Genomic DNA, 24,709 nt, shown 5'->3' on the forward strand with positions numbered 1-24,709 from the left:
GGGCGAGCAGAGCCCCGCCCCGCGCACCGCCCGGGCCCGCCCACGGTCAAGATGGTCCCTGGTCCCGCCCGCGGGCCACTCTGCAGAGACCGCGATCCCGGGCCAGCTTCCGACGATGGAGAGGAGGGCTCGGAGCTCCTCCAGAGAGGCCCGCGGGAGAGGCGCCGGATCCCCCCACAGGGAGAACAGGAGGGCGAAGACCGAGAGGGGCGGCGGTGGCCGTGGGCGCCGGGACGCCGGGCGGGAGAGGGCGGGGAGCCGGGGGGAGCCCCCAGCGCCCTCAGCCACCGTGGTGGACGTGGATGAGGTCCGCGGCTCCGGTGAGGAGGGCACCGAGGTGGCGGCGCTGCTGGAGAGCGAGCGGCCCGAGGAAGGTAGGGAGGACGGGGGATATGGGCGGGGAGGTGGGGGGTGTCTCTCCAGGTGGTACCACGGGATGTCACATAAAGTGGAACGAGTCATGGCACCGAGAGCCACCGATGCCAGAGCAACCTCCTGGTCCTGCTCAGATTCCCAGGGAATGAAAGGCCTAAATTGGTTAGGACCCGCCAACCCTCCACCAAGTGGTAGGGACCAAAATACATAAGAAATACAAATAACATCAACTGAATACCGTTGGTCTTAGAGGCCAGCCATGGATGGGAAGCGGAGGGGAGTGTGGTCCAGGTTGGGGACCAGTGAATATGGCAAAGGAATATGCAGCTGGTTTTCGTGGCTAATGAGTATATGGGCACCTAATTTAAGTGAAGACATTCTTGAGTTGGTGGTTCTACGCGACTATGTAGCTTAGTATTCTCTCCTCATCCCCAGTCTTACCTAAAAGTATTTTAAACTTTCTTTGGGATGATCGTTTGACAGCAGAGCCAAGGAGAGAAGAGTCAGACCTGGATTCCAACTCAGCTAACTAGCCATGTGATCAGAGGCAGGGCCTTAACCACCTAAGCACCAGGGATAACAACAATAGGTACCTTGGAGGAAAGAGGTGAGGGTACAAGGAGATATGCCATCCAAAGCACTTTGCACAAAGCTTGGAGCAGAGAATATACCAAATTTGCACAGATTCCTTGCAAGAGAGAGGAAGGTTAGACTGAAGGAGGGAATCATAGGGAAACAGATATTTTTGGCTTCTGGGGGTGAAGCCACTCTTAGGAACAAATACATCTGCTTCCAGTCCTTTTCATAATGAATGGAAGAGAAAAAAATCATTACACCTTTAGTGTAGAATGACAGGGGTCTAGAGGATAGTAAATAAGGAATAGCGTGTTGTATTGCTTCCTGCTGGCAATGAAATTTTAACATAATTTTCTGGTTACCAGCAAAACAGTGTATGCTGGAACATTGAAAGCTATGATTTATGAAAGATTCCTGCAGCTGGGATGCAGTTTATATGGACCATGTTAATGCTGTTTTGCCCAACTGAGCCCTTTCATCAGTCAGAAACTTCTGGTCATTAAAGGTTTGTTGGGTCAATGCCACAGTATGGATGAGGTTAGAGGTAAGTATTATGCCTTAGACCACATTGGCAGGATAGGCAAGGAAGAAAGCCCCCGCCCTCTGCCCTGTATGGAGTTTTAACCCTGTGCCAGACACACACTGGGTATTTTACTGAGTATTATCATTCCCATATCACTGATGAGGAAGCATGGTGAGAAATTAAGTAACTTGCCAAAAACCTACAGCTGGGAAGTGGAGGAGCCAGAATTGCAGAGTAAGGTGGTCTGACTGAAAAGCCCATCCTTGCGTGGTACCGCACTTTGTGGTCCTGCTTTGTGGTCATGGTCCCGGCATTGCCACCAACCGGCTATGTGGCCTCAGGCAAGTAACGTCGCCTTCGTGGGCTTCACTCAGTTTCTCCAGCTGTTAAATGACTGGAGCCCAAGACCCCACGCAATAGATGAGAAGGCTCACCGAAGGTGAGTCGGCCTTGCTGAGCCCTTGTCTGAACTTTCTGTGGCTTCCAGGGGACAGGGAGCAAGAGAAACAACATCCCCTTCTCACCTAGAACCACACTCCCACGGCCAGGCTGCTTCGGACGTGAGTAGAGCTTCACCTGACCGAAATGTTGGAGATTATGTCATATCTAAGGCTCCTTCTGCCTTAACATTTAATATTTCACCATTCACTTAAACCAAATTGAGTATTCAAGGAACTCATTTCAAGAGAATAATATTTTGTGAGTAAAGCTATAAGCTAGATTTGGAATATAACTGTTAGTTTTCTGTTCACATCCCTAACTACTGCAGGAAGGCATTTTGAGGCCTTCCTTCCCTTCTAAGATGTTATTTTGTCTGTATGTACTTTTATTTCTTTTTACTTGCACGGTTACCACTGGCAAATGAAATATATTTATAAACTAATTAAACATGGCAATAACACCCTTACTGCCTCTAAGAAAGAATGCTGTAGAAACTAATATGATGTTGCTAGAGTAGCATTTCCCAAAATAGATTGCAAAGGAAATAAATTTTATAGAACATGAATTTCCTTGGAGAAAACTTGCCTGGCCAAATGTCTGGGAAATCCTAGGTTAAACAAAGCTAAGAATGCTTCTTTACTGCAGGGACACTCGTAGCTTCAGTATGCAGGTGAACACTGGGATACAGTACACAGTATTTCCTAAACTTGTTTAGCCAGGGAACTCTTGGTTTGTGGGGCACCCTGTGGGATTAGTGTTCCATGGGACAGACCTGGGGAACTATGTACTATAGCATTTAGTGCTGATACTAGTTTCGTGCTAGCATAGCTTTGCATCTGTTTTCTTCAAGTGATCAATTTGGTGATGACCTTTCCAACTATTTTACAGGCATGGAAATCAAATATTCAAGCCTAACCGATTAATTTTCCTCTTTTTTCCATCCCTCAAAAATAGACTTTTCACCATTCCTAATGATTAGTCACCTTCTAGTCCTCTACGAGGTTTGTTTTTTTTTTTAATTTTTTTTTCAACTTTTTTATTTATTTATGGGACAGACAGACACAGAGCATGAACGGGGGAGGGGCACAGAGAGAGGGAGACACAGAATCGGAAACAGGCTCCAGGCTCCGAGCCATCAGCCCAGAGCCCAACGTGGGGCTCGAACTCACGGACCGTGAGATCGTGACCTGGCTGAAGTCGGACGCTTAACCGACTGCGCCACCCAGGCGCCCCTAGGTTTTTAAACTCACAAAACATATCTCTTCGGCTAGTGTCACAGTACCTTGGAGATTAAAATTCTTGAGATTTCCCTAACTATTACATTTAACTAATTTTCACTATCCACTTCTTCAGTCTTATGATTCAACAAATATTTATGGACCACCTATGTTGTGTCAGACACTATTGTAGGCCCTGAGGATACAATGTAACCAAGACAAGGCCCCAAGAAGCTTGTGGTCTTGAGATTAACTTTCCCTCATACATTTTCCTTTATCACCCAAGCAACCCGGATGTTCTGCAGTGCAGTTCATCATTACTTTGGTAACGACTGTCTGGAGAACCACACCCTGATCCAAAGAAGGGACTCCAATGGAGGAATCCGGACATTTGGGGCAGGAGTGGAGGGGGGAGTAAGCTCAGGGAAGATGAGCCTCTGCACCGGACCAGAGGTCCGGTCTCCTCGGATTCAACACGTGGTACACGAGAAGCACACTTCAGTACTTTTTGTGCATCTATGCCATTTCATACTTACATCGATACTATGAAAAATGTCTCATGAGAGTGTTGGTATGAGATTTTATGAGATAGTGTTATGTCTACATAACAGATATAGCATAGTTAGCCTCCCCATTGCATAGATGAGAAATCAGGTTCAGAAAGATCACGTGCCTTGCTTAAGGTCATTTGACAGAAAATGGTGGAGCCAGAACTCGAACCCAGACCTTCCGCCCAGATTCCAGGAATCTTCTCCACCTTCCACAGGCCTGCATAGCCCTTCACAGACATGCCCTATCATGGGAACTGACCACTGACATCCACCTCACTCTAAATTTCCAGCAAAGTCTGCTCTGCCCCTAATAGCACTGACCAACAAGTGCTAGTCAGTGAGTATGGTAAAGTTCTAATATAATTATTCCCTGACTTTTTTTTAGGTACCAAGTCTTCAGGCTTAGGGGCCTGTGAATGGCTTCTTGTCCTCACATCCCTGCTCTTCGTCATTGTGACCTTCCCTTTTTCTATCTGGTTCTGCATAAAGGTGAGATTCCATGAGGACCCAATAGGTAATCTCCCGGTGCCTCTCACTGACCACACATCCACGTTTCTGCGGTTTGGTATGTGCCATCTGCTCTGCATAGAATGGCCTTCCGCCCACTTGTCTGCCAGGAGAGCTCTTACTCCTTTCAGACCTTGCTCAAATGTAACTGTGAAGCCTTCCCGGACTCCCCAAGACTGTCAGTTCCTTCCCGGTGCTCTCCTGTCTCTCTGCTTTCACATCCATTCTAGCACTTAGCACGTGTATAATCTTTGCTGGCACCCAGTCTCTCCCGTTAGACTGAGAGCCCTCAGGTCAGGGGCTCTGTCTAGGTCATCTGCACTCTGCGACACAAAGATCAACCCAGAATAGATCATGATGTCCACTTCTGGCACTTCCAGAAACTTCTCAGGCAGCTTCTGTACTATGAACGATGATTCTCTTTGGCCCACATGCCTGTCCTCGAAGTAAATGAAGACCAAAGACCATGTCTATTCAGGAAGCACGTGCCAAGACAGGAACACAAGTGCAAGGGGTTTATTGGGAGGCATTTTCTATGAAAGGTTAAGGGGAGAGAGAGTAAGAGTAGGCAAAGAAAGCCTTCAGACAATGATGCGGTTCTGATACCTGTGCTGTAAGAAGTGAAGGAAGGATTGGACAGAAAGTGGCACGGCCCCAACGTAGTGTTGGCCTGAAAGGGAACTCCAGAGCAAAGTTTACTTCATGATGGGCAGAAACAGCCAGGCCCCAAGACCCCTGCCATTGTTACCAGTGTCTGGAGCTGCTGGGGAAGAGCATGTCCTTGGCTGGAATGCTACACGTGCTGCTGGGGCCAGTGCTGATTATACTCACGTGAAGACCTTCTCTTCCTCCTTCTCTTCCACCTCCTCTCTCTTCGGGAAAGGGTGTTGAATATTGTCCCACACCTTCTCCGCACCCATTGAGATGATCACGTGGTATTTGCCCTTTATTCCATTGATACGGTGTATTACATTCACTGAATTTTGAATGTTATATCAACTGCGTATTCCTAACATAAATCCCACTTGGTTGTTGTGTAAAATCCTTCTCACCGGTTTCTGGATTCCGGCTGCTGGTAGTTTGTTGACGATTTCACATCTATGTTCATAGGAGACACTGGTCTGCAGTTTTCTTTTCCTGTGATGTCTCACTCTTGTTTTGGGACCAGGACAACACTGGCCTCAGAGAATGAGTTGGACGTATTTTCCTCCTCTTCTGTTTTTGGGGAGAATCTGTGAAGAACCGGTATTACTTCCTTGTCAAATGGATGACACAATTTACCAGTGAAGCCTCTGGTCCTGGACTTTTCTCTGTGAGAAATTTCAAAACTACTAATTCAGTCGTTTACTTCTAGGTCTTTTCAGGTTTCTTTTTTCTCAAGTCAGTTTTGGTCACTGTGTCTATATAGGAATTTGTCCATTTCACCTCAGTTATCTAATTTGGGGCATATAGTTGTTCATAGTATTTTCTTTTATCATCTTTTTTTCCCTATAAGGACCGAAGTGATGTTCCTGTCATTCCTTTTCAGTCCTGATTTTGGAAATTTGAGTCTTCTTTTTTTTCTTGGTCAGGTTAGCTAAATATTTGACAACTTTGTTGATCTTTTCAAAGAACCAACTTTTGGCTTAGTTGATTTTCTCTATTGGTTTTCTAATTTCAATTGCATTTATTTCCACTCTAATCTTCGTTATTTTCTTCTGTGCTTTTTTTAGGTTTAGTTTGCTCTTCTATTTCCAGTGTCTTAAGGTAGACAATTAGGGTTTTATTTTGAGATATTTCTTCTTTTTTTTATAGGCATCTACAGCTATAAATTTTCCTCTCAGCACTGCTTTAGCTGCCTCCCATATGTTTTGGTATCTTGTGTTATTGTTTTCACTCAGTCAAAATATTTTCTAATTTCTCTTTTGAGTTCTTCTTTGATCCATTGGTTATTTTAGAGTGTGCTGTTCAGCTTCTATATATTTGCAAATTCCCCAAATCTCGTTGTTAATGATTTCTAACTTCATTCCTTTGTAGTCAGATAATATACTTTGTGTGTAATTTCAGTAGTTTTAAATTTATCGAGGTTTATTTTATGGCTAATATTTATTTAGTCTATCCTCGAGAGATTTCCTGCATTCTTGAGAAGAAAGCATACTTCGCTGTTGTTGGGTGGAGTTGTATGTCAGCATCTGTTAGATCTAATTTGTGTGTCGTGTTGTTCAAGTCTTGTTTCCTTTTTTATCTTCTGTCTAGTTGTTCTGTCCATGATTAAAAGTGGAATATTAAAGGGGTGCCTCGGTGGCTCATTTGGTTAAGTGTCCGACTTCGGTTACAGTCATGATCTCACGGTTCATGAGTTCGAGCCCCATATCAGGCTCTGCACTGTCAGTGCAGAGCCTGATTGGGATTCTCTCACTCTCCCTCTCTTTCAGTGCCCCTCCTCTACTTGCTCACACTCTTTCTGTCTCTCTCTCAAAATAAATTAATAAACTTATAAAAAAGGGAAGTGGAATATTAAAATCTCCAACTATTAGGGTTGCTTGAATTGTCTATTTCTGTTTTCATTCTCTTGGTGTTTGCTTCTTATATTTTAGATCTCTGTTTTTAGGTGCATACATGTTTATCATTGTTATACTTTCCTAATGCATTGACCCTTTTATTGTTATGTAGTGTCCCTCTTTATCACCTATAACATTTTTGTGTGTTTGTTTTAAATTCCATTTTGTCTGGTATCAGTATAGCTGCTTCTGCTTTCTCTTGGTTGCTGTTTGTGTGGTATGTCTTTCCTATCCTTTTGCTTTCCATCTACGTGTAACGTTTAATCCAAAATGTGTCTTCTATAGACAGCAGATAGTGGGTAGCGGGTTCTTTTGAAGGGGGAACTGAGCACCTGTATGGCTGCCCTAGAGTCCAACACTAACTCAGCCACGCATTGTGGGGAAGGCTCTCAGGTCCGGCCACTTAAGATGGTAAACCCTAAAAGTCAATTAGGAAGAGCATATTGAAGCAGAATGAGGTATTACATTTGAGCAAGGTCTTGAAGGAGTGAGACTCCTCTTCGTCTCTAGGAAGAATTTGTTTCTTCCAATAAAAGCAGAAAAGAAACAAGTAATGCTAGAGAGCCAAGAAATTGTGGGTGCCTGGGGCCTGCTCTGGAAACCAAATCTAGACGTTCATTCTCATTCGTTGTTTCACCAAGCAAGGCAGCGTTCGGGCACAGGAGCTGTAAGACTCAGCAGGATCAACAAGACATGGTTCTTGACCCCAAAGAACTTATAGTGGAAGAGTGGAGCCTGTTACCCTAAGAAGCACACTTCAAAATGTGTTCTTTTGGTCTCTTTGTTACATTTTAATAATTGACTATTTTATTTTGAGAGACACAGAGACAGTGCAAATGGGGCAGGAACAGAGAGAGAGTGAGAGAGAATCCCACGGAGGCTCTGTGCTGCCAGCACAGAACCTGACGTGGGGCTTGAACTCATGAACTCTGACATCATGACCTGAGCTGAAACCGAGAGTTGAATGCTTAACAGAATGAGCCACCCAGCGCCCCTCAGTGGAGCTTTCTAAAGCAGAAAGAGAATGAAGAAGGAAAATAGATATGGCTCAGTCACAAATAATCGTTTGTTCATTCAACAGTTCACAGGTGGGGGCGTATATACAAAACAACAGACCATGTAAGCTAATGATAAGCAAGCATTAGAACCCAAATCTTGATACTGGGCCAGAAAATGAAGTTTATTTTTGAAGTAGTGTTCATTAACTTTCCTGTCTCTCTTCTAATACACAGACATTTCTACACAGAGAATCTCCCCTTTTGCCATTTACAAAATAACTACACATTTCCAGGGTGTACTTAATTTTTCTAGATACATCACCAATGAGAATAGACAAATTAAAAGCCAATTGAATGATTTTGAAGCAACCTCAGAAAAAAATGCAGTTTGAAACAAAATATCACAAGTGGTATTAAAATATACCCTCTCTATTAAATAGCTAATGTGTGATACATATAAAAGCTAATGCAGAAGTCCCAGGAAAATACAAGATAAAACATGCTGTGATTTTCTTGACTTAGATATGTTGGACATAGTAGAAGTATTTTTTTAAATAATCATGACTCTTTAAACAAAATTCTGTTCATGGGTTCAAAAAAATAACATGTTTCTGAAATTCTCTACTTGCTAAGTGTAGATTTTGGAAATGTAAATATTAATAGAAATTTCTTCTTGGTTCTCAGAACTAAAGTTTTCGCATATTTAGGATCACTCTCTTGCCTAGGCCTTTTAAAGACTTTATTTTTCTTTCTTGGAATGTTTCAAAAGTATAATCTTTCCCTTTAGGTTGTACAGGAGTATGAGAGAGTAATAATATTCCGACTGGGACATCTACTTCCTGGAAGAGCCAAAGGCCCTGGTACGAAACACATTTTTATCCCCCATAGACTTGCCAGTTTCTTCAATCCATGCATATTTGTCATATGGACCTCAGATAATATGAAATAACTTGATCCGGTGGTATTTGCATTTTCTAATCTTTTTAAAGTTTTTAAGTTTATTTATTTTGAGAGAGAGAGAGAGAGCAGGTGAGGGGCAGTGAGGAAGAAAGAGAGAATCCAAGCAGGCTCTGTGCCATCAGCACAGAGCCCAATGTGGGGCTCAAACTCAAGAGCCGTAAGATCATGACCTGAACCAAAACTAGGAGCTGGATGCTTAGCCGACTGAGCCACCCAGGCACCCCTCTGTTATTTGTAGCACAGGTTATGAAAGATCAGTCAGAGAGCATTACCACCAGGTCACAGTGACCAAGAGAGAGGATGGGTGCAGAAAGTCAAATGCCAGGGCCAGGCTGGCAAGTAGGCTTAGGGCCCATGGCTGGGCACTGGTTTGAGCAGAACGTGTATTTGGTTAGAGTGCTGTCAATTCTCAGAGCAAAGCTGAGCTAGTTCAGAATCTAGGGGTCAGACCAAACCATGGGAGATAGGCAAAGTCTAGCATCCAAGTGGAAAATTGGCCTTTGGTTCATGGAACTTAGAAAACATAGACTGAGCACCTCCTGTGTTTTAGATACTATATAACTACCAGGGAGATGGGGGCACCTGGGTGGCTCAGTTGGTTAAGCGGCAGGCTTTGGCTCAGGTCATGATCTCACTCACTGTTCCGTGAGTTTGAGCCTGCATCAGGCTCTGTGCCTCAGAGCCTGGATCCTGCTTCAGATTCTGTGTCTCCCTCTCTCTCTGCCCCTCCCCGACTCATTCATTTCCTCTCTCTCTCTCTCTCTCTCAAAAATAAATAAACATTAAAAAAAAACAAAACTACCAGGGAGATGAAGGTGGATAAATGAGACATGGTTTCTGATCTCTAGGACCTTACAGTTTAGTAGAGTTCCTCTCTAGAGGTCCAAGCTGATTATGGTGCACAGATAGAAGCATGGTTAGCCTATAAAGTCTAGTCGTTGGGGTTTAGAGATCCAAGCCAGCCAGGAAGTCATAGGAAGGAACAAAGTCCCACTGTGCATATATTGGAAAGGGTCCAAGTGCTAAGCCAGGAAAACAGAAACAGCAGAGAAGAGAGACTAGACTAGAGGACACAAATCAGAGTCTGGCGATTCAGGACAAGCAGATGGGTCCACATAAAAGTAGAACCAGACCCTGTAGTCTAGGACAGCGACCATCTTGTTCTGGTTCTAATTGTCGGCCTCCTTCTTTATTGGGGCTAGAAAGGGCCAGTAGCTGGGCTGCTCCTCAGAGAGGTCCTGGGCTCTGTGAGGTGCTCCTGGCTCCAGTAAGGCTTTGGCGATTGCTGGAGCCCACATTGCCCACTGGCTCTCAGAAAATCTCGATAAATCAATCTAAAACTATTTATTGCCCATTAACCCTGTACATTACATTAAGTACATAAGGAATAATGAGCCAACTCAATGGCTGGTATCATGATATTGCTATTGTGCTACCTCGGGGGCTCACATTTTAAGAAGTACCACAGGGAGTTTGCTGGCTCTAAAGTTTGTCATCTTGGTACGTGCATGCATTCAAAAATAATTTTACAGAGCACCTAAAAGGCACTACGTCAAGCACTAACGCTAGCAATAGTGCATAAGACACTCTTGCTAGGGAGTTCAAATCTAGTGAAGAGGACAGACATGTTACTCAAGATCTGGAGGGGTCAGCACCATGACCGAGGTAACCATACGGCCCATTTTGCTGGGGCTAATCCCTGTTAATGCCAGTTTCCTGGAGTACATTGTAACAGTGCTCTCCTTTCATCCTCAGAAGTGTCCTAGATTGAACAAAAAAATTTATATGGTAACCTTAGCAACCACAAACACATTATAGGGGTGGAGGTGGGATTGCCCGATGATCTGTGTGTACTTGGAGGCTAAGGAAAACAATGCAATATGCAACCTGACACCAAAGAGGTGAACCCCAAGCAGTCTCCCTACTAATTATTCACCTGTTAATTTCCCTGCCCCCTCTTCTAGGCCTTTTCTTCTTTCTGCCCTGCCTGGATACCTACCACAAGGTCGACCTTCGTCTCCAAACCTTGGAGGTACCCTTTCATGAGGTAAGCCAAATGATGGATTTTGCTTTCTCTCTATATTTCATATGGCTGAGCTACCAGGTCTGATCCAAGGCAAATAATATTTAAGCTCAAAAGTAGAAAAGGAAAGATATGGACTATATCAAATTAAGAACTTCTGTGTTTCAAAGGACATGACCAAAAGATGAACAGGCAATCTATGGAATGGAAGAAAATATTTGCAAATAATATACCTGATAACATTCAGAATATATAAAGAAATCTTATAACTCAACAAGAAAGCAAACAACTCAATTAAAAATGGGCAAAGGACTTTGTGATGGTTTATTTTACGGGTCGGCTTAGCTAAGCTATGGCACCCAAACTTGGTCAAACATATCTGAGTATTGTTGTGAAGGTAGTTTTTAGATAAGGCTAATATTTAAATCAGTAGATTTTGAGTAGATTACCTTCCATAATGTAGGTGGGCCTCATCCAATCAGTTGAAGGCCATAAGATTAACCTCCCATCGGGAGGAGGGAGTTCTGCCAGCAGACTGCTCTCAGCCTCGAGCTGCAACGTCGCTCTTCCCTGGGTCTTCAGCCTGTTGGCCTGCCCTGAAGATTTTGGACTAATCAGCCTCTACAATTGTGTAAGCCAATCACTGTTTCCACCCCCCCCCCCCTCACACACACACACACACACACCCTAATGATTTAATGATTCTGTTTCTCTGGAGAGCCCTAACTAATACAGACTTGAACAGATATTTCTCCAAAGAAGATACACAAATGGCCAACAAACACATGAACAAATGCTCAACAGACTAATCGTTAGAGAAAGGCAAATCAAAACCACAATGAGATACCACCTCACACCTGTTGGAATGACTACCATAAAAACAAACAACAGCAGCAGCAACAAAATAACAAGAGTTAGCAAAGATGTAGAGAAATTGTGTTGTGCACTGTTTGTGGGAAAGTAAAATGGTGCAGCTGCTATAGAAAACGGTACAGCAATTCCTCAAAAAATCAAAAGTAGAATTAACCATTTGATCCAGCAATTCCACTTCTGGGTACATACCCCAAAGAACTGAAAGCAAGGTCTTGAAGACATATTTGCATCCCTATGTTCATGGCAGCATTATTCGCAATAGCCAAAGATGAAAATAACCCCAGTGTCCGTCCACTGAGGACTGACTGGAAAACAAAATGTGGTACATACAATGGAATATTACACAGCCTTTAAAAGGAAGGAAATTCTGACATATACTACATCATGGATGAACCTTCAGAACATTGAGCTAAGTGAGTTAAGCCATTACAAAAAGACAGATATTCTTAGGATTACGTTTATATGAGGTACCTAGAGGAGTCAGATTCATAGAGACAGAAGGTAGAATGGTGGTTGCAGAGGTTGGGGGAAAGCAGTGGGGAGTTGTTTAATGGATTTCACTTCTGCAAGATAAAAGAGAGTTCTGGAGACTGGTTGTACCACAATGTGACTTGTATAACATACTACTACTGAATGGTATGCTTAAAAATGGTTAAAAAAGAGGGGGCACCTGGGTGGCTCAGTTGGTTGGGCATTTGTTGATTTCAGCTCGGGTCATGACCCTGGGGTCATGGGATTGAGCCCTGCATTGGGTTCCATGTTGGGTATGGAGTTTGCTTGAGAATCTCTCCCTCACTCTCTCTCTGTCTCCCCTCTATCCCTCTCCCCAGCTCGCACTCTCTCTCCCTAAAAAAAAAAAAAAAAAAAATTAAAATGGTAATTTGGATGTTACGTGTATTTTGCCACAATTAAAAACTAAAAGTAAATATCCAGATTTTTGTATTAGTAATTTAGATTTGTAAACTTTTCCTAAATTGTCTCCCACTGTCCATTTGAAGGTCTTTCTCATTCCATCTTTTGTTAAATACAAACAATACGTAAATTTTTAAGAGGCTTATTTTGGATAATTAAAGGTAAAAAGGGAAGAAATAGAACTTACCCCTAATCCTATATGTATCATATATATACATATAAATGGTATATACATATACATATTTATATTTATATCCTATGCATGTCTAAATTCTTTTTTTTTTTTTAATGTTTATCCATTTATGTTGAGAGAGAGAGAAAAAAAATCCCAAGCAGGCTCTGCACTGTCAGCACAGAGCCTGATGTGGGGCTGGATCCCATGAACCCAGTTATGACCCGAGCTGAAATGAAGAGTTGGACGCTTAACCAACTAACCCACTCAGGCGCCCCATCCTATATATATCTATAGACAGGTATTGTTATTTTGGAGTGTATCTTTTCAGATTTTTCCATGTGTGTTGTTATATTTACAGACAGGTATACATACCATACTGCTTCATAACATGCCTTTTTCAGTCAACACTGTTGTGATCACGATTGCATATATTAGCTATGTTTCTACCCCTTTGTGTTCAATGGACACATAGCATATGGATACACCACAATTCCCAATTCCCTATGGTGACTATTTAGTTCTAATTTTTTATGATAATAAGCAACGCTGTGAATGACATCTTTGCAGCTAAATCCTTAAAATATGTCCTTGTGGCAAGCGTCTAAGACGGAAATGTTGAGCATGTGCAGCGTTTAGGGCTCTTGGTGTGCGTCGCAAGTCTGCCCTCTAGCGTTCGTACTCCCAGCAAGCAACTCATCAGAGTGCTCGTTTCCCAGAACGTGCTTCTCTTTCAGCATCAGGGTTCTTTCGGCCTCAGGTTAAAAAGGTCTGGTATACAATTAACTGGATGTTTTCGCCTAAGAAAAGTATTCCTGATATTTTTACAAAGCCATTTACAACAGGATTCCTTTAAATTGTGAGTTATTTATTGTATTTAATAAAAACTCTGTAATCTTCAAAAACACATCTATTTTGAATAAAGCGTGGGCCAATGACTTTTTTTTTCCTTGCTATAATCTTACTGAGAAGCTTTCCTTTGAACACATTTAGCTTCTCTATCCCCACCTGGGAAAGGAGCCCTAACATAAGGCCTGTTACCCAAACTCTTTTTTCTGCCCAGGTTGTGACCAAAGACATGTTTATAATGGAGATAGATGCCATCTGCTACTACCGAATGGAAAATGCCTCTCTTCTCCTGAGCAGTCTTGCTCACGTGTCCAAAGCTGTCCAGTTTCTTGTGCAAACCACCATGAAGCGTCTCCTAGCACATCGCTCCCTCACTGAGATTCTTCTAGAGAGGAAGAGCATTGCCCAAGATATAAAGGTACTTAGATAAATTTAACAGCAAGTATGTTGAAATAGCTCTTTTATTCATTTCTTCATTAGCCACTTATTGAAGCCTGTGCTATGGCAGCATGTGCCAGACCTTCACTGCTAAGCTGACTGCTAAGGAAGAGGCCGCCAAAATTGACCCTGGGTCAATCTGGTGATGACTAGTCAGTCACTGCCATAGGTTCTGCTCTTAACCCTGCCCCAGTGGCTTTGGACTCACTGCGAAGTGCCCACATAGCACAAAGTGTGGGAGTGAGAGCTGGCAGGGATGGCGGGGCTGGACAGGACAGGGTGGTGGTTATACAGAGATGGTCAGGAATGGTTCCTGGGAGCTTACGGCCTACTTGGGAAAACAGCAAAGTGAAATAGTAAGTTCAAATAAGACTTTCAGATCAAAAGAGGTAAGATGTCACAGACCCTTAGTGGTTAATCTCCCAATCAGTCATCTGCATTTAATTGATTGGGGATCAGGGCAGGAATTGGGGAGCAAGAACCACCTCACAAGCAGCCCCATCCAGCCCGCAGACAGCACAGCACGCTCAGCAAACGCGCCCGCGGCCAGGCTGGACACCTTGGATTCTTACCGAGACGAGTTGGCAAAGGCGTTGAGAGTGAAAACAAAGCAGGATTCCGGGCAGCCGGCCGGTCACATGGCAGTTACCACCAGTGAGGGACCCTGTCATTGAGGCCTTGAGCCCAGGATTGAGTTAGGAGGGTACGAATGTTGCCTAGTCGAACGGAGGACCTCCAACAGCAGGGCCTCAGGGTCAAAGGCGTTGGTAACGATTGCGTCCGATGGGGCCTGAGCGGTCACTAATCTTAGAAGGTGAAGTACCCAGGTGTCTGTGATTTGTCCAACTTGTTACTCATAAAACTGAGATTAGCATCTTGGTGGAAAAGGGGAAAATTCAGAAAACAAGAGAACCAAAAAAGAAAAAAGTTAGAATAAGAAGAACACAGGTAGTTGCTGCTCTGGAATTTCAAAACCGCTCTAGCATGGGGGCGCCGGGGGGGGGGGGGGCTCCATCAGTTAAGTGTCCACTCTTGATTTCGGCTCAGGTCATAGTCTCACAGTTCATGGTATCGAGTCCCCCCGTCGGGCTCTACGCTGACATCATAGAGCCTGCTTGGGATTCTCTCTCTCTGCCTCTCTCTGCCCCTCATCCGCGATCACTCACACACTCTCTCTCTCTCTCTCAAAAATGAACATTTAAAAAAAAATAAACAAAATAAAACCACTCCAGCGTGTTCCCCCTCGTCCCCCTCAGCCTTTCTTCCTATTCGTCTCTCCCCTCTAAAGGGTAAAGGAAAGGGTCCAGACTCTGGACACACAATCTTGCCTTTGTTACACTGAATTTTTATGTATTCACACATTTGTCTTCCTGGATTATGGACTCCATAAGGGCAGGGGTCATATTTTATTCGTCTCTCTGTTCTCAGCACCTATCACCGGGCTTGTCCCACAGCAGTCAGATAGTGTGCTTTGGATGAGTGAATGAGTGACCCCACTGTTACTCCCCCTACTCCGCCTGGGCAGCTAACCCCGTGCACTCGGCGCCTGGCCCGCGTGCAACACTTCATACTTGCACGCCTCCTCTTGGGCTGCTTCCCTTCTCCCCGCAGGCAAAACCCTCTTTGTCCTTTAAGACACCACCTCCTCTTTTCAACATCCCTTCCTCTCATCACCCCAACCCTAATCCCCAGATTAGCCAGCCTCCTCAGGGCTCTCCATGCACGAAGCTAGCTGACTGTGTAGCCACTGAGAAATCATCAGAAATCATTTAAAAGGAAAAGTGTGGCTCCACATGCGGAGCTCCATCCCCTCCCCTCCTTCCCAGAGCCCACAGTTGCTTTTCTCCTGCCTTGTGGGTCTGGGAAGTGGGGGGAATCGGTGCCACTGGCGGGAAGGAGGCCCCTGTATTTAAATGACAGCCATTTGGGAGACAGTAGACTCTGGTTTCTCTAACAGATGCATCTTAAAACAGATTTAACAACTACACCATCTGTATCGGTTTCCCACGGCTTCTGTAACAAATTACCACAAACTCAGGGACTTCAAATGATGCCGGTCTAGTCTGTTACACTTCCGAAGGCCAGAAGTGCCAGATCAGCTTCACTGGGGCCAAAGTCAAGGTGTCAGTCAGCAGGGCCACTTCCTTCTGGAAGTGCTGAGGGGAGAATTCGTTTCCTTGCATTTTCCAGCTTCTCTCAGCCCCCTCTCCCCCACCTTCCCCGGCTTGCGGCCCCTTCCTCCACGTTCACAACCCATCACTCCAATCTCTGCCTCCAGAATCACATCACGTCACCTCCCTCTGCTTTCCTCTTAACAGGACACTTGTGACTGCATTTGGGGCCCACTGGGAAGACCCAAGATACTCTCCCCATTTTCAGATCCTCTAACTTAATCCCATCTGCAAGGGCTCTTCTGGGGTAACATTCACAGGCTCTGGGCATTAGGACACGGTTGTCTTTGGAAGCCACTATTCAGCCTACCACACCATCTTTAATTCCACAAATATTTGTTGAGTGGCACCGTGCAAAGTTAAGCAACTCTTTGCAAGGTACGGTAATGCTAACACAAAAGTACTTGCAGAGGAAATGTACTTCCTCAGTACAGAACAAGGGCCATGAGGGCGTAGAGGTGCTCCCCTCACCTGGAGGTTCTCACTGACATCTCAACTCTTCCCTCCACAGGTGGCCTTGGATTCAGTGACCTGTATCTGGGGAATCAAAGTGGAGAGAACAGAAATGTGGGTAGGAAATCAACCAGGAAAGATAATATGATAAAAGGAAATGTGTTGGGTTTTTTTTTTTAATAATTTCAAAAATTATTTTCAGTGAGTTGAGTATTATAGCCACATTAGCATAAATTTGGAAAAAGGAAAAAATTACCCAGTACTCATAGCCATAACAGAACCACTATAACATTTAGGCAAATTCCTTTCATGGATTAAAAAAAATTTTTTTGAGATAAAATTCACATAACATAAAAATGGACCATTATAACCGTTTTAAAGTACAATCAAGAGTTTTATTATTTTCACAGAGTGGTGTAACCATCACTACCATCTAATTCCAGAATATTTTCATCAGCCCAAAGAGAAAGCCCACACCCATTAGGCAGGAACCCCTCACTGCTCACTTACCCCCTTCAGCCTGACAGCACAGGTCTCCTCTCTGGATTTGGCGGTCCTGGACATTTCATGCAAAGGTAGTCATATATTATATGGCCCTTTGCGTTTGGCTTCTTTCACTTAACATACTGTTTTTAAGGTTCCTCCATGGTGAAGTGGGTATCAGCACTTCATTCCTTTTTATGGTCAGATAATCCTCCACATCTGGCTTATCTACTCATTTGGTCACGGACATTTGGGTTGTCTCCACTTTAGGACTATTATGAACAACACTGCAGTGACCGCTCAGGTGCAAGTTTTTGTGCAAACACGTTTTCAGATACAACCAGGAATAGAATTACTGGACCATACGGTCACTCTGTGTTTAACTTTGCCTGGAACTGCCAAATTGTTTTCTGTGTGATTTTCATAGTTTCAAATAGGGTAAAAATTCAATTTTGTATCTTTTATGTAATACATTAAGTATTACTCTTGTCAGTTCTACTCTTGTCAAAATCAATTCCTTTATAAACTTAGATGAGTTCCCTTATTCTTAATAGTATGGCCGTTCAAGGCTGTGTTTTTTCTTAAAGGTTATGTGCTTTTTATCTTTTATTTGAGAGAGAGCACGTGAGTGGAGGAGGGGCAGAGAGGAAGAGAATCCCAAGCAGGCTCCATGCTGTCAGCACAGAGCTCTGCATAGGGCTCAGTCTCACAAACCACGAGATCATGACCTGGGCCGAAATCAAGAGGCGGACACTTAACCGACGGAGCCACCCAGGTGCCCCAAGACTGTTTTCAGTATTCAAATTTAATAGCTGGGATTTAGCCTAAACTGTAAGTGGGAAAGATCGTAACAACCCATCAACCAAAAAACGTGTTCTACTTGTCGAGAAAAAGCCACAGCTCTACGGTAACATCGGCGACAACAGCAAGTCTGCATTTGAGGCACTGACTTTTGAGATGCTCTCCCCCGCCACTGTCTACCTCAGAGTCTAGGGACAGGACACCCCGTTGAGCGGTCCGAATTTGCTGCGCGGGTGGCCAGCCTGTAGGAAGCCCCGGCTGCTGCAAGCAGTGCTGCATACCCACGTGCCCACTGTCTCTCTCTTCCAGTAAGGATGTCAGGCTGCCGGCCGGGCTCCAGCACTCACTGGCTATGGAAGCCGAAGCGCAGAGACAGGCCAGAGCGCGGGTGAGCCAGCGCCGCGCCCGCTCTCCAGGCCTGCTCCTGCAGAACATGTCCCCTTTGCTTCCTCACCTCCCATCCGTGCAGGAGCTGGGAGGACGCTGGCCTGTGCCCCCCGCCCCACTGTATTGAAACCATCTCTCTTACGCCCTCTCTCTGAAGCTACTGGTAACAGTGACCACCTCCTCCTTCTGGAGTCTTGCCTTCCCTCTCCTTAAGGGCGTCTCTCCATCCTTCATCCTTCTCTTGTGCTGACGCCTTTCCCTAGGGAATGCCAGTCACCCGTCACCTCTATGTGAATGACACCAGACCTGTGTCCCTACCTCTGTGCGAGCTGTGCAGGGGTGACCGTGATGAGGGCCCAGTTCCCACAATGCCAGAGCCGAGGGAAGGCTGCGCGGCTCGCAGCCTCCACGCGGCCACGCCAGTGAGTGGCACGGACGTGGCTGCCGGCAGCTCCCGAGGACCGAGGTGGGGGTGGGGGGACGGGTGTCGGGAAAAGGAAAATGAGGACAGAAGGAGAGACAGACGTCTCTTAAAGAACAGAAAGCACGTGGAGAAAACCCTACCACAGCAGAGGTCAGTAACCCCGGAGTGTGGAGAGGAGGAGGAGGGAGGGAAGGAAGTGGTCCGCTGGGCAGAGTACCTTCCCGATCTCTGGGTCGCCCTCTTTGTCCACTCGACGGTGGCATTTGGATGGTGAGCTGAGTGCTTTTCCTTCTGAAATGCTTACTGTTCATTTTGCCCTAGTTAGGAGTCCCCCTTTCGGGCTTCCACGACCTTGCCTAGAATGCCGGCCAGCTTTTTCTCAATATGGCAAAATCCTACTAATCTTTCAAGGCCCAGCAGACAGAGCAACTCCCTCAACACTTCACTCTGCTGGTCAGGGCCCTTGAGAGATTCTGCCCTAAATTACACCAGTAGTATCACCTGTCTCCCCTGGACCAGATCCTTGAGAAACAGGGCAGTCTGCTCTGTGCCTGACAGTGCCCGTCACCTACTAGGCGCTCCACGCTCCATGTTTGCTGAGGAACCCTGAGTAGTGAGGAAAGCCTTGGAGGAACGAGGAGGAAAAGTCACTCTGCTTCTCTGCACATCCGTTCTCTAGGTGATCGCCGCGGAAGGGGAGAAGGCCGCCTCCGAGTCCCTGAGAACAGCAGCTGAGATCCTAGCGGGCACTCCGGCTGCTGCTCAGCTGCGATACCTCCACACGCTCCAGTCCTTGTCCACAGACAAACCTTCCACAGTGGTTTTGCCTTTGCCGTTTGACTTGCTAAATTTCCTGTCTTCTCCCAGCAACAGAGCTCAAGGAAGCCTCCCCTTACCAAATCCTTCCAGACCTGTTGAGCCACCAAATCCTAAAAAGAAAGACTCTCCCATGTTATAGGAAGAGCCAAGGGTAATGTGACTGGAAGGGGCCTGACTTCTAACAGCCACATCCCTGAGTCAGGCACTCTGTCCTCACCTCCTGCCCTTTCTTCGGTTGCCATATGGAATGCCCTTGGAATGCACACGGTCACAATTCAGGAATCTGCATGAGAAGGACAATGAGATGATGTAATGACAGAGAAACCATATAACAGATTTAGATGCATCATTTAATCAGGGTAATTACGGGAAAGAGCTTTAGCCGACATTCTACTTTGGAAAGAATTTTGCGTCTGTACAGGGCTAAATTTTGACTTCCGAAGATGTGGGTCAAATGTGCTCTGTAGCCCTTTCTACCTGCCCCTATTATTGTGTTCATCACACTTTACTGTAATCTTGTACTTAAGATTCAGGCTTCTCTGCAACCATACTATGAACTCCTATGAACTCCTCACAGGCACGTCTTGGTCATTTTCTCCCTGACCACACTCAACCTTGTATGTTCTACCCTATATTCACATCTAACCTTGATAATTGCACCATAGTGACACTTGAATGTTCCTGAGTAAAAGAAAAAAAATAAGATACACTTGGTCTGGATATAAAGTTTACACCTAATTAAAGAATTTAAAAGGATTTCTTTTTATGGAGTCTCCTTTAAAAAAAAAAAAAGTTTATGGTGGGGGGGGAGGTAGAGAGAGGGAGAGAGAGAATCCCAAGTAGGCTCCATGCTGTCAGTGCAGAGCCCATCATGGGGCTCAGTCTCATGAACCATGAGATCATGACCCGAACAGAAACCAAGAGTCAGATGCTTACCTGACTGAGCCACCGAGGCACCCCTGGAGACCTCTTTAAAATAGAGGAATAGGGGTGCCTGGATAGATCAGTTGGTTAAGCATCCAACTTCATCTCAGGTCATGATCTCACAGTTCATGAATTTGAGCCCCGCGTCAGGCCACATCGGGCTCTGTGCTGACAGCTCAGAGCCTGGAGCCTGCTTTGGATTCTGTGTCTCCCTCTCTCTCTGCCCCTCCCCCATTCACTCTCTGTCTCTGTTTCTCTCTCTCAAAAATAAACAAACATTAAAAAAAATTTTAAGAAAAAAATAAAATAGAGAAATAAAAGGACAAAAGCATTTACCTGATACATGTTGCTTCAACTCTGAAGAAGCATCACTGTAAACATAGGGCTGATGTAGTCTCAGTATAGAATTTACCAGCTTGCTTATTTCTCAAACAGCAATGACATTATGTGATCCATACATGCTCTGAAGTATTCTCTTCTAGTACAGATAATCTTAAATATGAATACATTCTTGTAAGTCTTAGTGTCCACTAACTCGTCTTACACAATTAATGTAAGCTTCTCCTGTGTACTTGTCTTACACAATTAGAAATATGTGGCTACAGAAAAGAATTAACCAAGTAAATAAGAAAGCGTGATGAAGTATATGGCAAACCCTCTAAAGACTTAAAAAAATCAATAATATTAAAAAATCTTACACTACAAAAACACTATTAAAATCGTGTATGTTATAAAATGTTACTTATAATGTACTCTCTCTGTACTAGCAACTTCCATGTTGCTAGTACAGAGAGAAATGGTAACTATTTGGTGACTGCTCTGTCCTTCAGACCACCTGTTTCCTCTTCATGTTAATCCAAGGTTATTACTTTACCTTGGAGATGTGTTCCTGCCATCCCTGAGAACTTTAAACATTTTAGTAAACACACCTGTAAAGGGTTTTTGTTTATGACATTAGCCCATAAAACCCTACCGAGCATTATTTCACAGAGAAAATGTATCGTGAATAGAATAGGAATGGACCTAGGAATATGAAAATATGAATGAAATAGGAATGGACCTAGAAACTCTTATAGCGATTTTTTTTTTTTTTTTGGCGAGGGGAGAGGGAAGATGGCGGCGTAGGAGGACGCTGGGCTCACCTCGCGTCCTGCTGATCACTTAGATTCCACTTACACCTGCCTAAATAACCCAGAAAACCGCCAGAGGATTAGCAGAACGGAGTCTCCGGAGCCAAGCGCAGACGAGAGGCCCACGGAAGAGGGTAGGAAGGGCGGCGAGGTGGTGCGCGCTCCACGGACTGGCGGGAGGGAGCCGGGGCGGAGGAGCGGCTCGCCGGCCAAGCAGAGCCCCCGAGTCTGGCTGGCAAAAGCGGAGGGGCCTGACGGACTGTGTTCCGACAGCAAGCGCGACTTAGCGTCTGGGAGGTCATAAGTTAACAGCTCTGCTCGGAAAGCGGGAAGGCTGGAGGACAAAGGGAGGGAGAGCTGCTGAGCCCCCGGACGACAGAGCTCAGTTTGGTGGGGAACAAAGGCGCTCGCCAGCGCCATCTCCCCCGCCCATCCCCCAGCCAAAATCCCAAAGGGAACCAGTTCCTGCCAGAGAACTTGCTCGCTCCGCGCAAACACCCAACTCTGCGCTTCTGCGGAGCCAAACCTCCGGCAACGGATCTGACTCCCTCCTGCTGCCACAGGGCCCCTCCTGAAGTGGATCACCTAAGGAGAAGCGAGCTAAGCCTGCCCCTCCTGCCCCTGTGCACCTTGCCTACCCACCCCAGCTAAGACGCCAGATCCCCAGCATCACAAGCCTGGCAGTGTGCAATTAGCCCAGACGGGCCACGCCACCCCACAGTGAATCCCGCCCCTAGGAGAGGGGAAGAAAAGGCACACACCAGTCTGTGGACACAGCGGTGGGCTGGGGGCAGACATCAGGTCTTACTGCGGCTCCGCCCACCAACTCCAGTTATACACCACAGCACAGGGGAAGTGCCCTGCAGGTCCTCACCATGCCAGGGACTATCCAAAATGACCAAGCGGAAGAATTCCCCTCAGAAAATCTCCAGGAAATAACAACAGCTAATGAACTGATCAAAAAGGATTTAAATAGGGGCGCCTGGGTGGCGCAGTCGGTTAAGCGTCCGACTTCAGCCAGGTCACAATCTCGCGGTCCATGAGTTCGAGCCCCGTGTCAGGCTCTGGGCTGATGGCTCGGAGCCTGGAGCCTGTTTCCGATTCTGTGTCTCCCTCTCTCTCTGCCCCTCCCCCGTTCATGCTCTGACTCTCTCTGTCCCAAAAATAAATAAACGTTGAAAAAAAAAATTTTTTTTAAAAAGCATTTAAATAATATAACAGAAAGTGAATTTAGAATAATAGGCATAAAATTAATCGCTGGGCTTGAAAACAGTATAGAGGACAGCAGAGAATCTCTTGCTACAGAGATCAAGGGACTAAGGAACAGTCACGAGGAGCTGAAAAAGCGCTTTAAACGAAATGCAGAACAAAATGGAAACAACAGCTCGGATTGAAGAGGCAGAGGAGAGAATAGGTGAACTAGAAGATAAAGTTATGGAAAAAGAGGAAGCTGAGAGAAAGAGAGATAAAAAAAATCCAGGAGTATGAGGGGAAAATTAGAGAACTAAGTGATACACTAAAAAGAAATAATATACGCATAATTGGTTTCCCAGAGGAGGAAGAGAGAGGGAAAGGTGCTGAAGGGGTACTTGAAGAAATTATAGCTGAGAACTTTCCTGAACTGGGGAAGGAAAAAGGCATTGAAATCCAAGAGGCACAGAGAACTCCCTTCAGACGTAACTTGAATCGATCTTCTGCACGACATATCATAGAGAAACTGGCAAGGATAAAGAGAAAATTCTGAAAGCAGCAAGGGGCAAACGTGCCCTCACATATAAAGGGAGACCTATAAGACTCGTGACTGATCTCTGTTTTGAAACTTGGCAGGCCAGAAAGAATTGGCACGAGATCTTCAGTGTGCTAAACAGAAAAAATATGCAGCCGAGAATCCTTTATCCAGCAAGTCTGTCATTTAGAATAGAAGGACAGTAAAGGTCTTCCCAAACAAACAAAAACTGAAGGAATTTGTCACCACTAAACCAGCCCTACAAGAGATCCTAAGGGGGACCCTGTGAGACAAAGTACCAGAGACATCACTACAAGCATAAAACGTACAGACATCACAATGACTCTAAACCCGTATCTTTCTATAATAACACTGAATGTAAATGGATTAAATGTGCCAACCAAAAGACATAGGGTATCAGAATGGATAAAAAAACAAGACCCATCTATTTGCTGTCTACAAGAGACTCATTTTAGACCTGAGGACACCTTTAGATTGAGAGTGAGGGGATGGAGAACTATTTATCATGCTACTGGAAGCCAAAAGAAAGGCTGGAGTAGCCATACTTATATCAGACAAACTAGACTTTAAATTAAAGGCTGTCACAAGAGATGAAGAAGGGCATTATATAATAATGACAGGGTCTATCCATCAGGAAGAGCTAACAATTATAAATGTCTATGCGCCAAATACCGGAGCCCCCAAATATATAAAACAATTACTCATAAACATAAGCAACCTTATTGATAAGAATGTGGTAATTGCAGGGGACTTTAACACCCCACTTACAGAAATGGATAGATCATCTAGACACACGGTCAATAAAGAAACAAGGGCCCTGAATGAGACATTGGATCAGTGGACTTGACAGATATATTTAGAACTCTGCATCTCAAAGCAACAGAATATACTTTCTTCTCAAGTGCACATGGAACATTCTCCAAGATAGATCATATACTGGGTCACAAAACAGCCCTTCATAAGTTTACAAGAATTGAAATCATACCATGCATACTTTCAGACCACAATGCTATGAAGCTTGAAATCAAACACAGGAAAAAGTCTGGAAAACCTCCAAAAGCATGGAGGTTAAAGAACACCCTACTAACGAATGAGTGGGTCAACCAGGCAATTAGAGAAGAAATTTAAAAATATATGGAAACAAATGAAAATGAAAATACAACAATCCAAACGCTTTGGGACGCAGCAAAGGCAGTCCTGAGAGGAAAATACATTGCAATCCAGGCCTATCTCAAGAAACAAGAAAAATCCCAAATACAAAATCTAACAGCACACCTAAAGGAAATAGAAGCAGAACAGCAAAGGCAGCCTAAACCCAGCAGAAGAAGAGAAATAATAAAGATCAGAGCAGAAATAAACAATATAGAATCTAAAAAAACTGTAGAGCAGATCAACGAAACCAAGAGTTGGTTTTT

At 44.8% G+C, this 24,709-nt stretch overlaps 1 protein-coding gene and 1 long non-coding RNA gene across 3 annotated transcripts; one reads left to right on the forward strand and one right to left on the reverse strand.

Annotated features, from left to right (window-relative positions):
* Window positions 1-41: 41 nt before the first annotated feature.
* NPHS2 (NPHS2 stomatin family member, podocin) lies at window positions 42-19,897 on the forward strand. Its single transcript, XM_040446636.1, has 8 exons — window positions 42-374; window positions 4,069-4,172; window positions 8,516-8,588; window positions 10,653-10,735; window positions 13,732-13,935; window positions 16,638-16,693; window positions 18,173-18,251; window positions 19,354-19,897. The coding sequence occupies exons 1-8, from the start codon at window positions 116-118 to the stop codon at window positions 19,630-19,632; spliced, it is 1,137 nt and encodes a 378-aa protein (XP_040302570.1). The 5' UTR covers window positions 42-115; the 3' UTR covers window positions 19,633-19,897.
* LOC121011869 (uncharacterized) lies at window positions 13,961-19,355 on the reverse strand. 2 transcript variants are annotated; one of them, XR_005781815.1, is made up of 5 exons: window positions 19,247-19,355; window positions 16,598-16,663; window positions 15,983-16,111; window positions 14,528-14,830; window positions 13,961-14,283 (listed from the first exon to the last, which is right to left on the reverse strand). It is a non-coding gene; the product is annotated as an uncharacterized LOC121011869 (long non-coding RNA). The 2 variants fall into 2 exon arrangements; XR_005781816.1 differs by lacking the exon at window positions 19,247-19,355 and adding an exon at window positions 17,090-17,717.
* Window positions 19,898-24,709: the final 4,812 nt, after the last annotated feature.

The sequence above is a fragment of the Herpailurus yagouaroundi genome, unplaced genomic scaffold (genome assembly GCF_014898765.1).
Source record: "Herpailurus yagouaroundi ecotype Mexico unplaced genomic scaffold, PumYag 195, whole genome shotgun sequence".
Lineage (NCBI taxonomy): Eukaryota > Metazoa > Chordata > Mammalia > Carnivora > Felidae > Herpailurus > Herpailurus yagouaroundi.

Coding starts and splice junctions, on each gene's coding strand:
- NPHS2 (XM_040446636.1), top strand. CDS start 116: ATGGAGAGGAGGGCTCGGAGCTCCTCCAGAGAGGCCCGCGGGAGAGGC. Junction 4,173..8,515: donor CTATCTGGTTCTGCATAAAG/GTGAGATTCCAT, acceptor CTTTCCCTTTAG/GTTGTACAGGAGTATGAGAG. Junction 13,936..16,637: donor GCATTGCCCAAGATATAAAG/GTACTTAGATAA, acceptor TTCCCTCCACAG/GTGGCCTTGGATTCAGTGAC.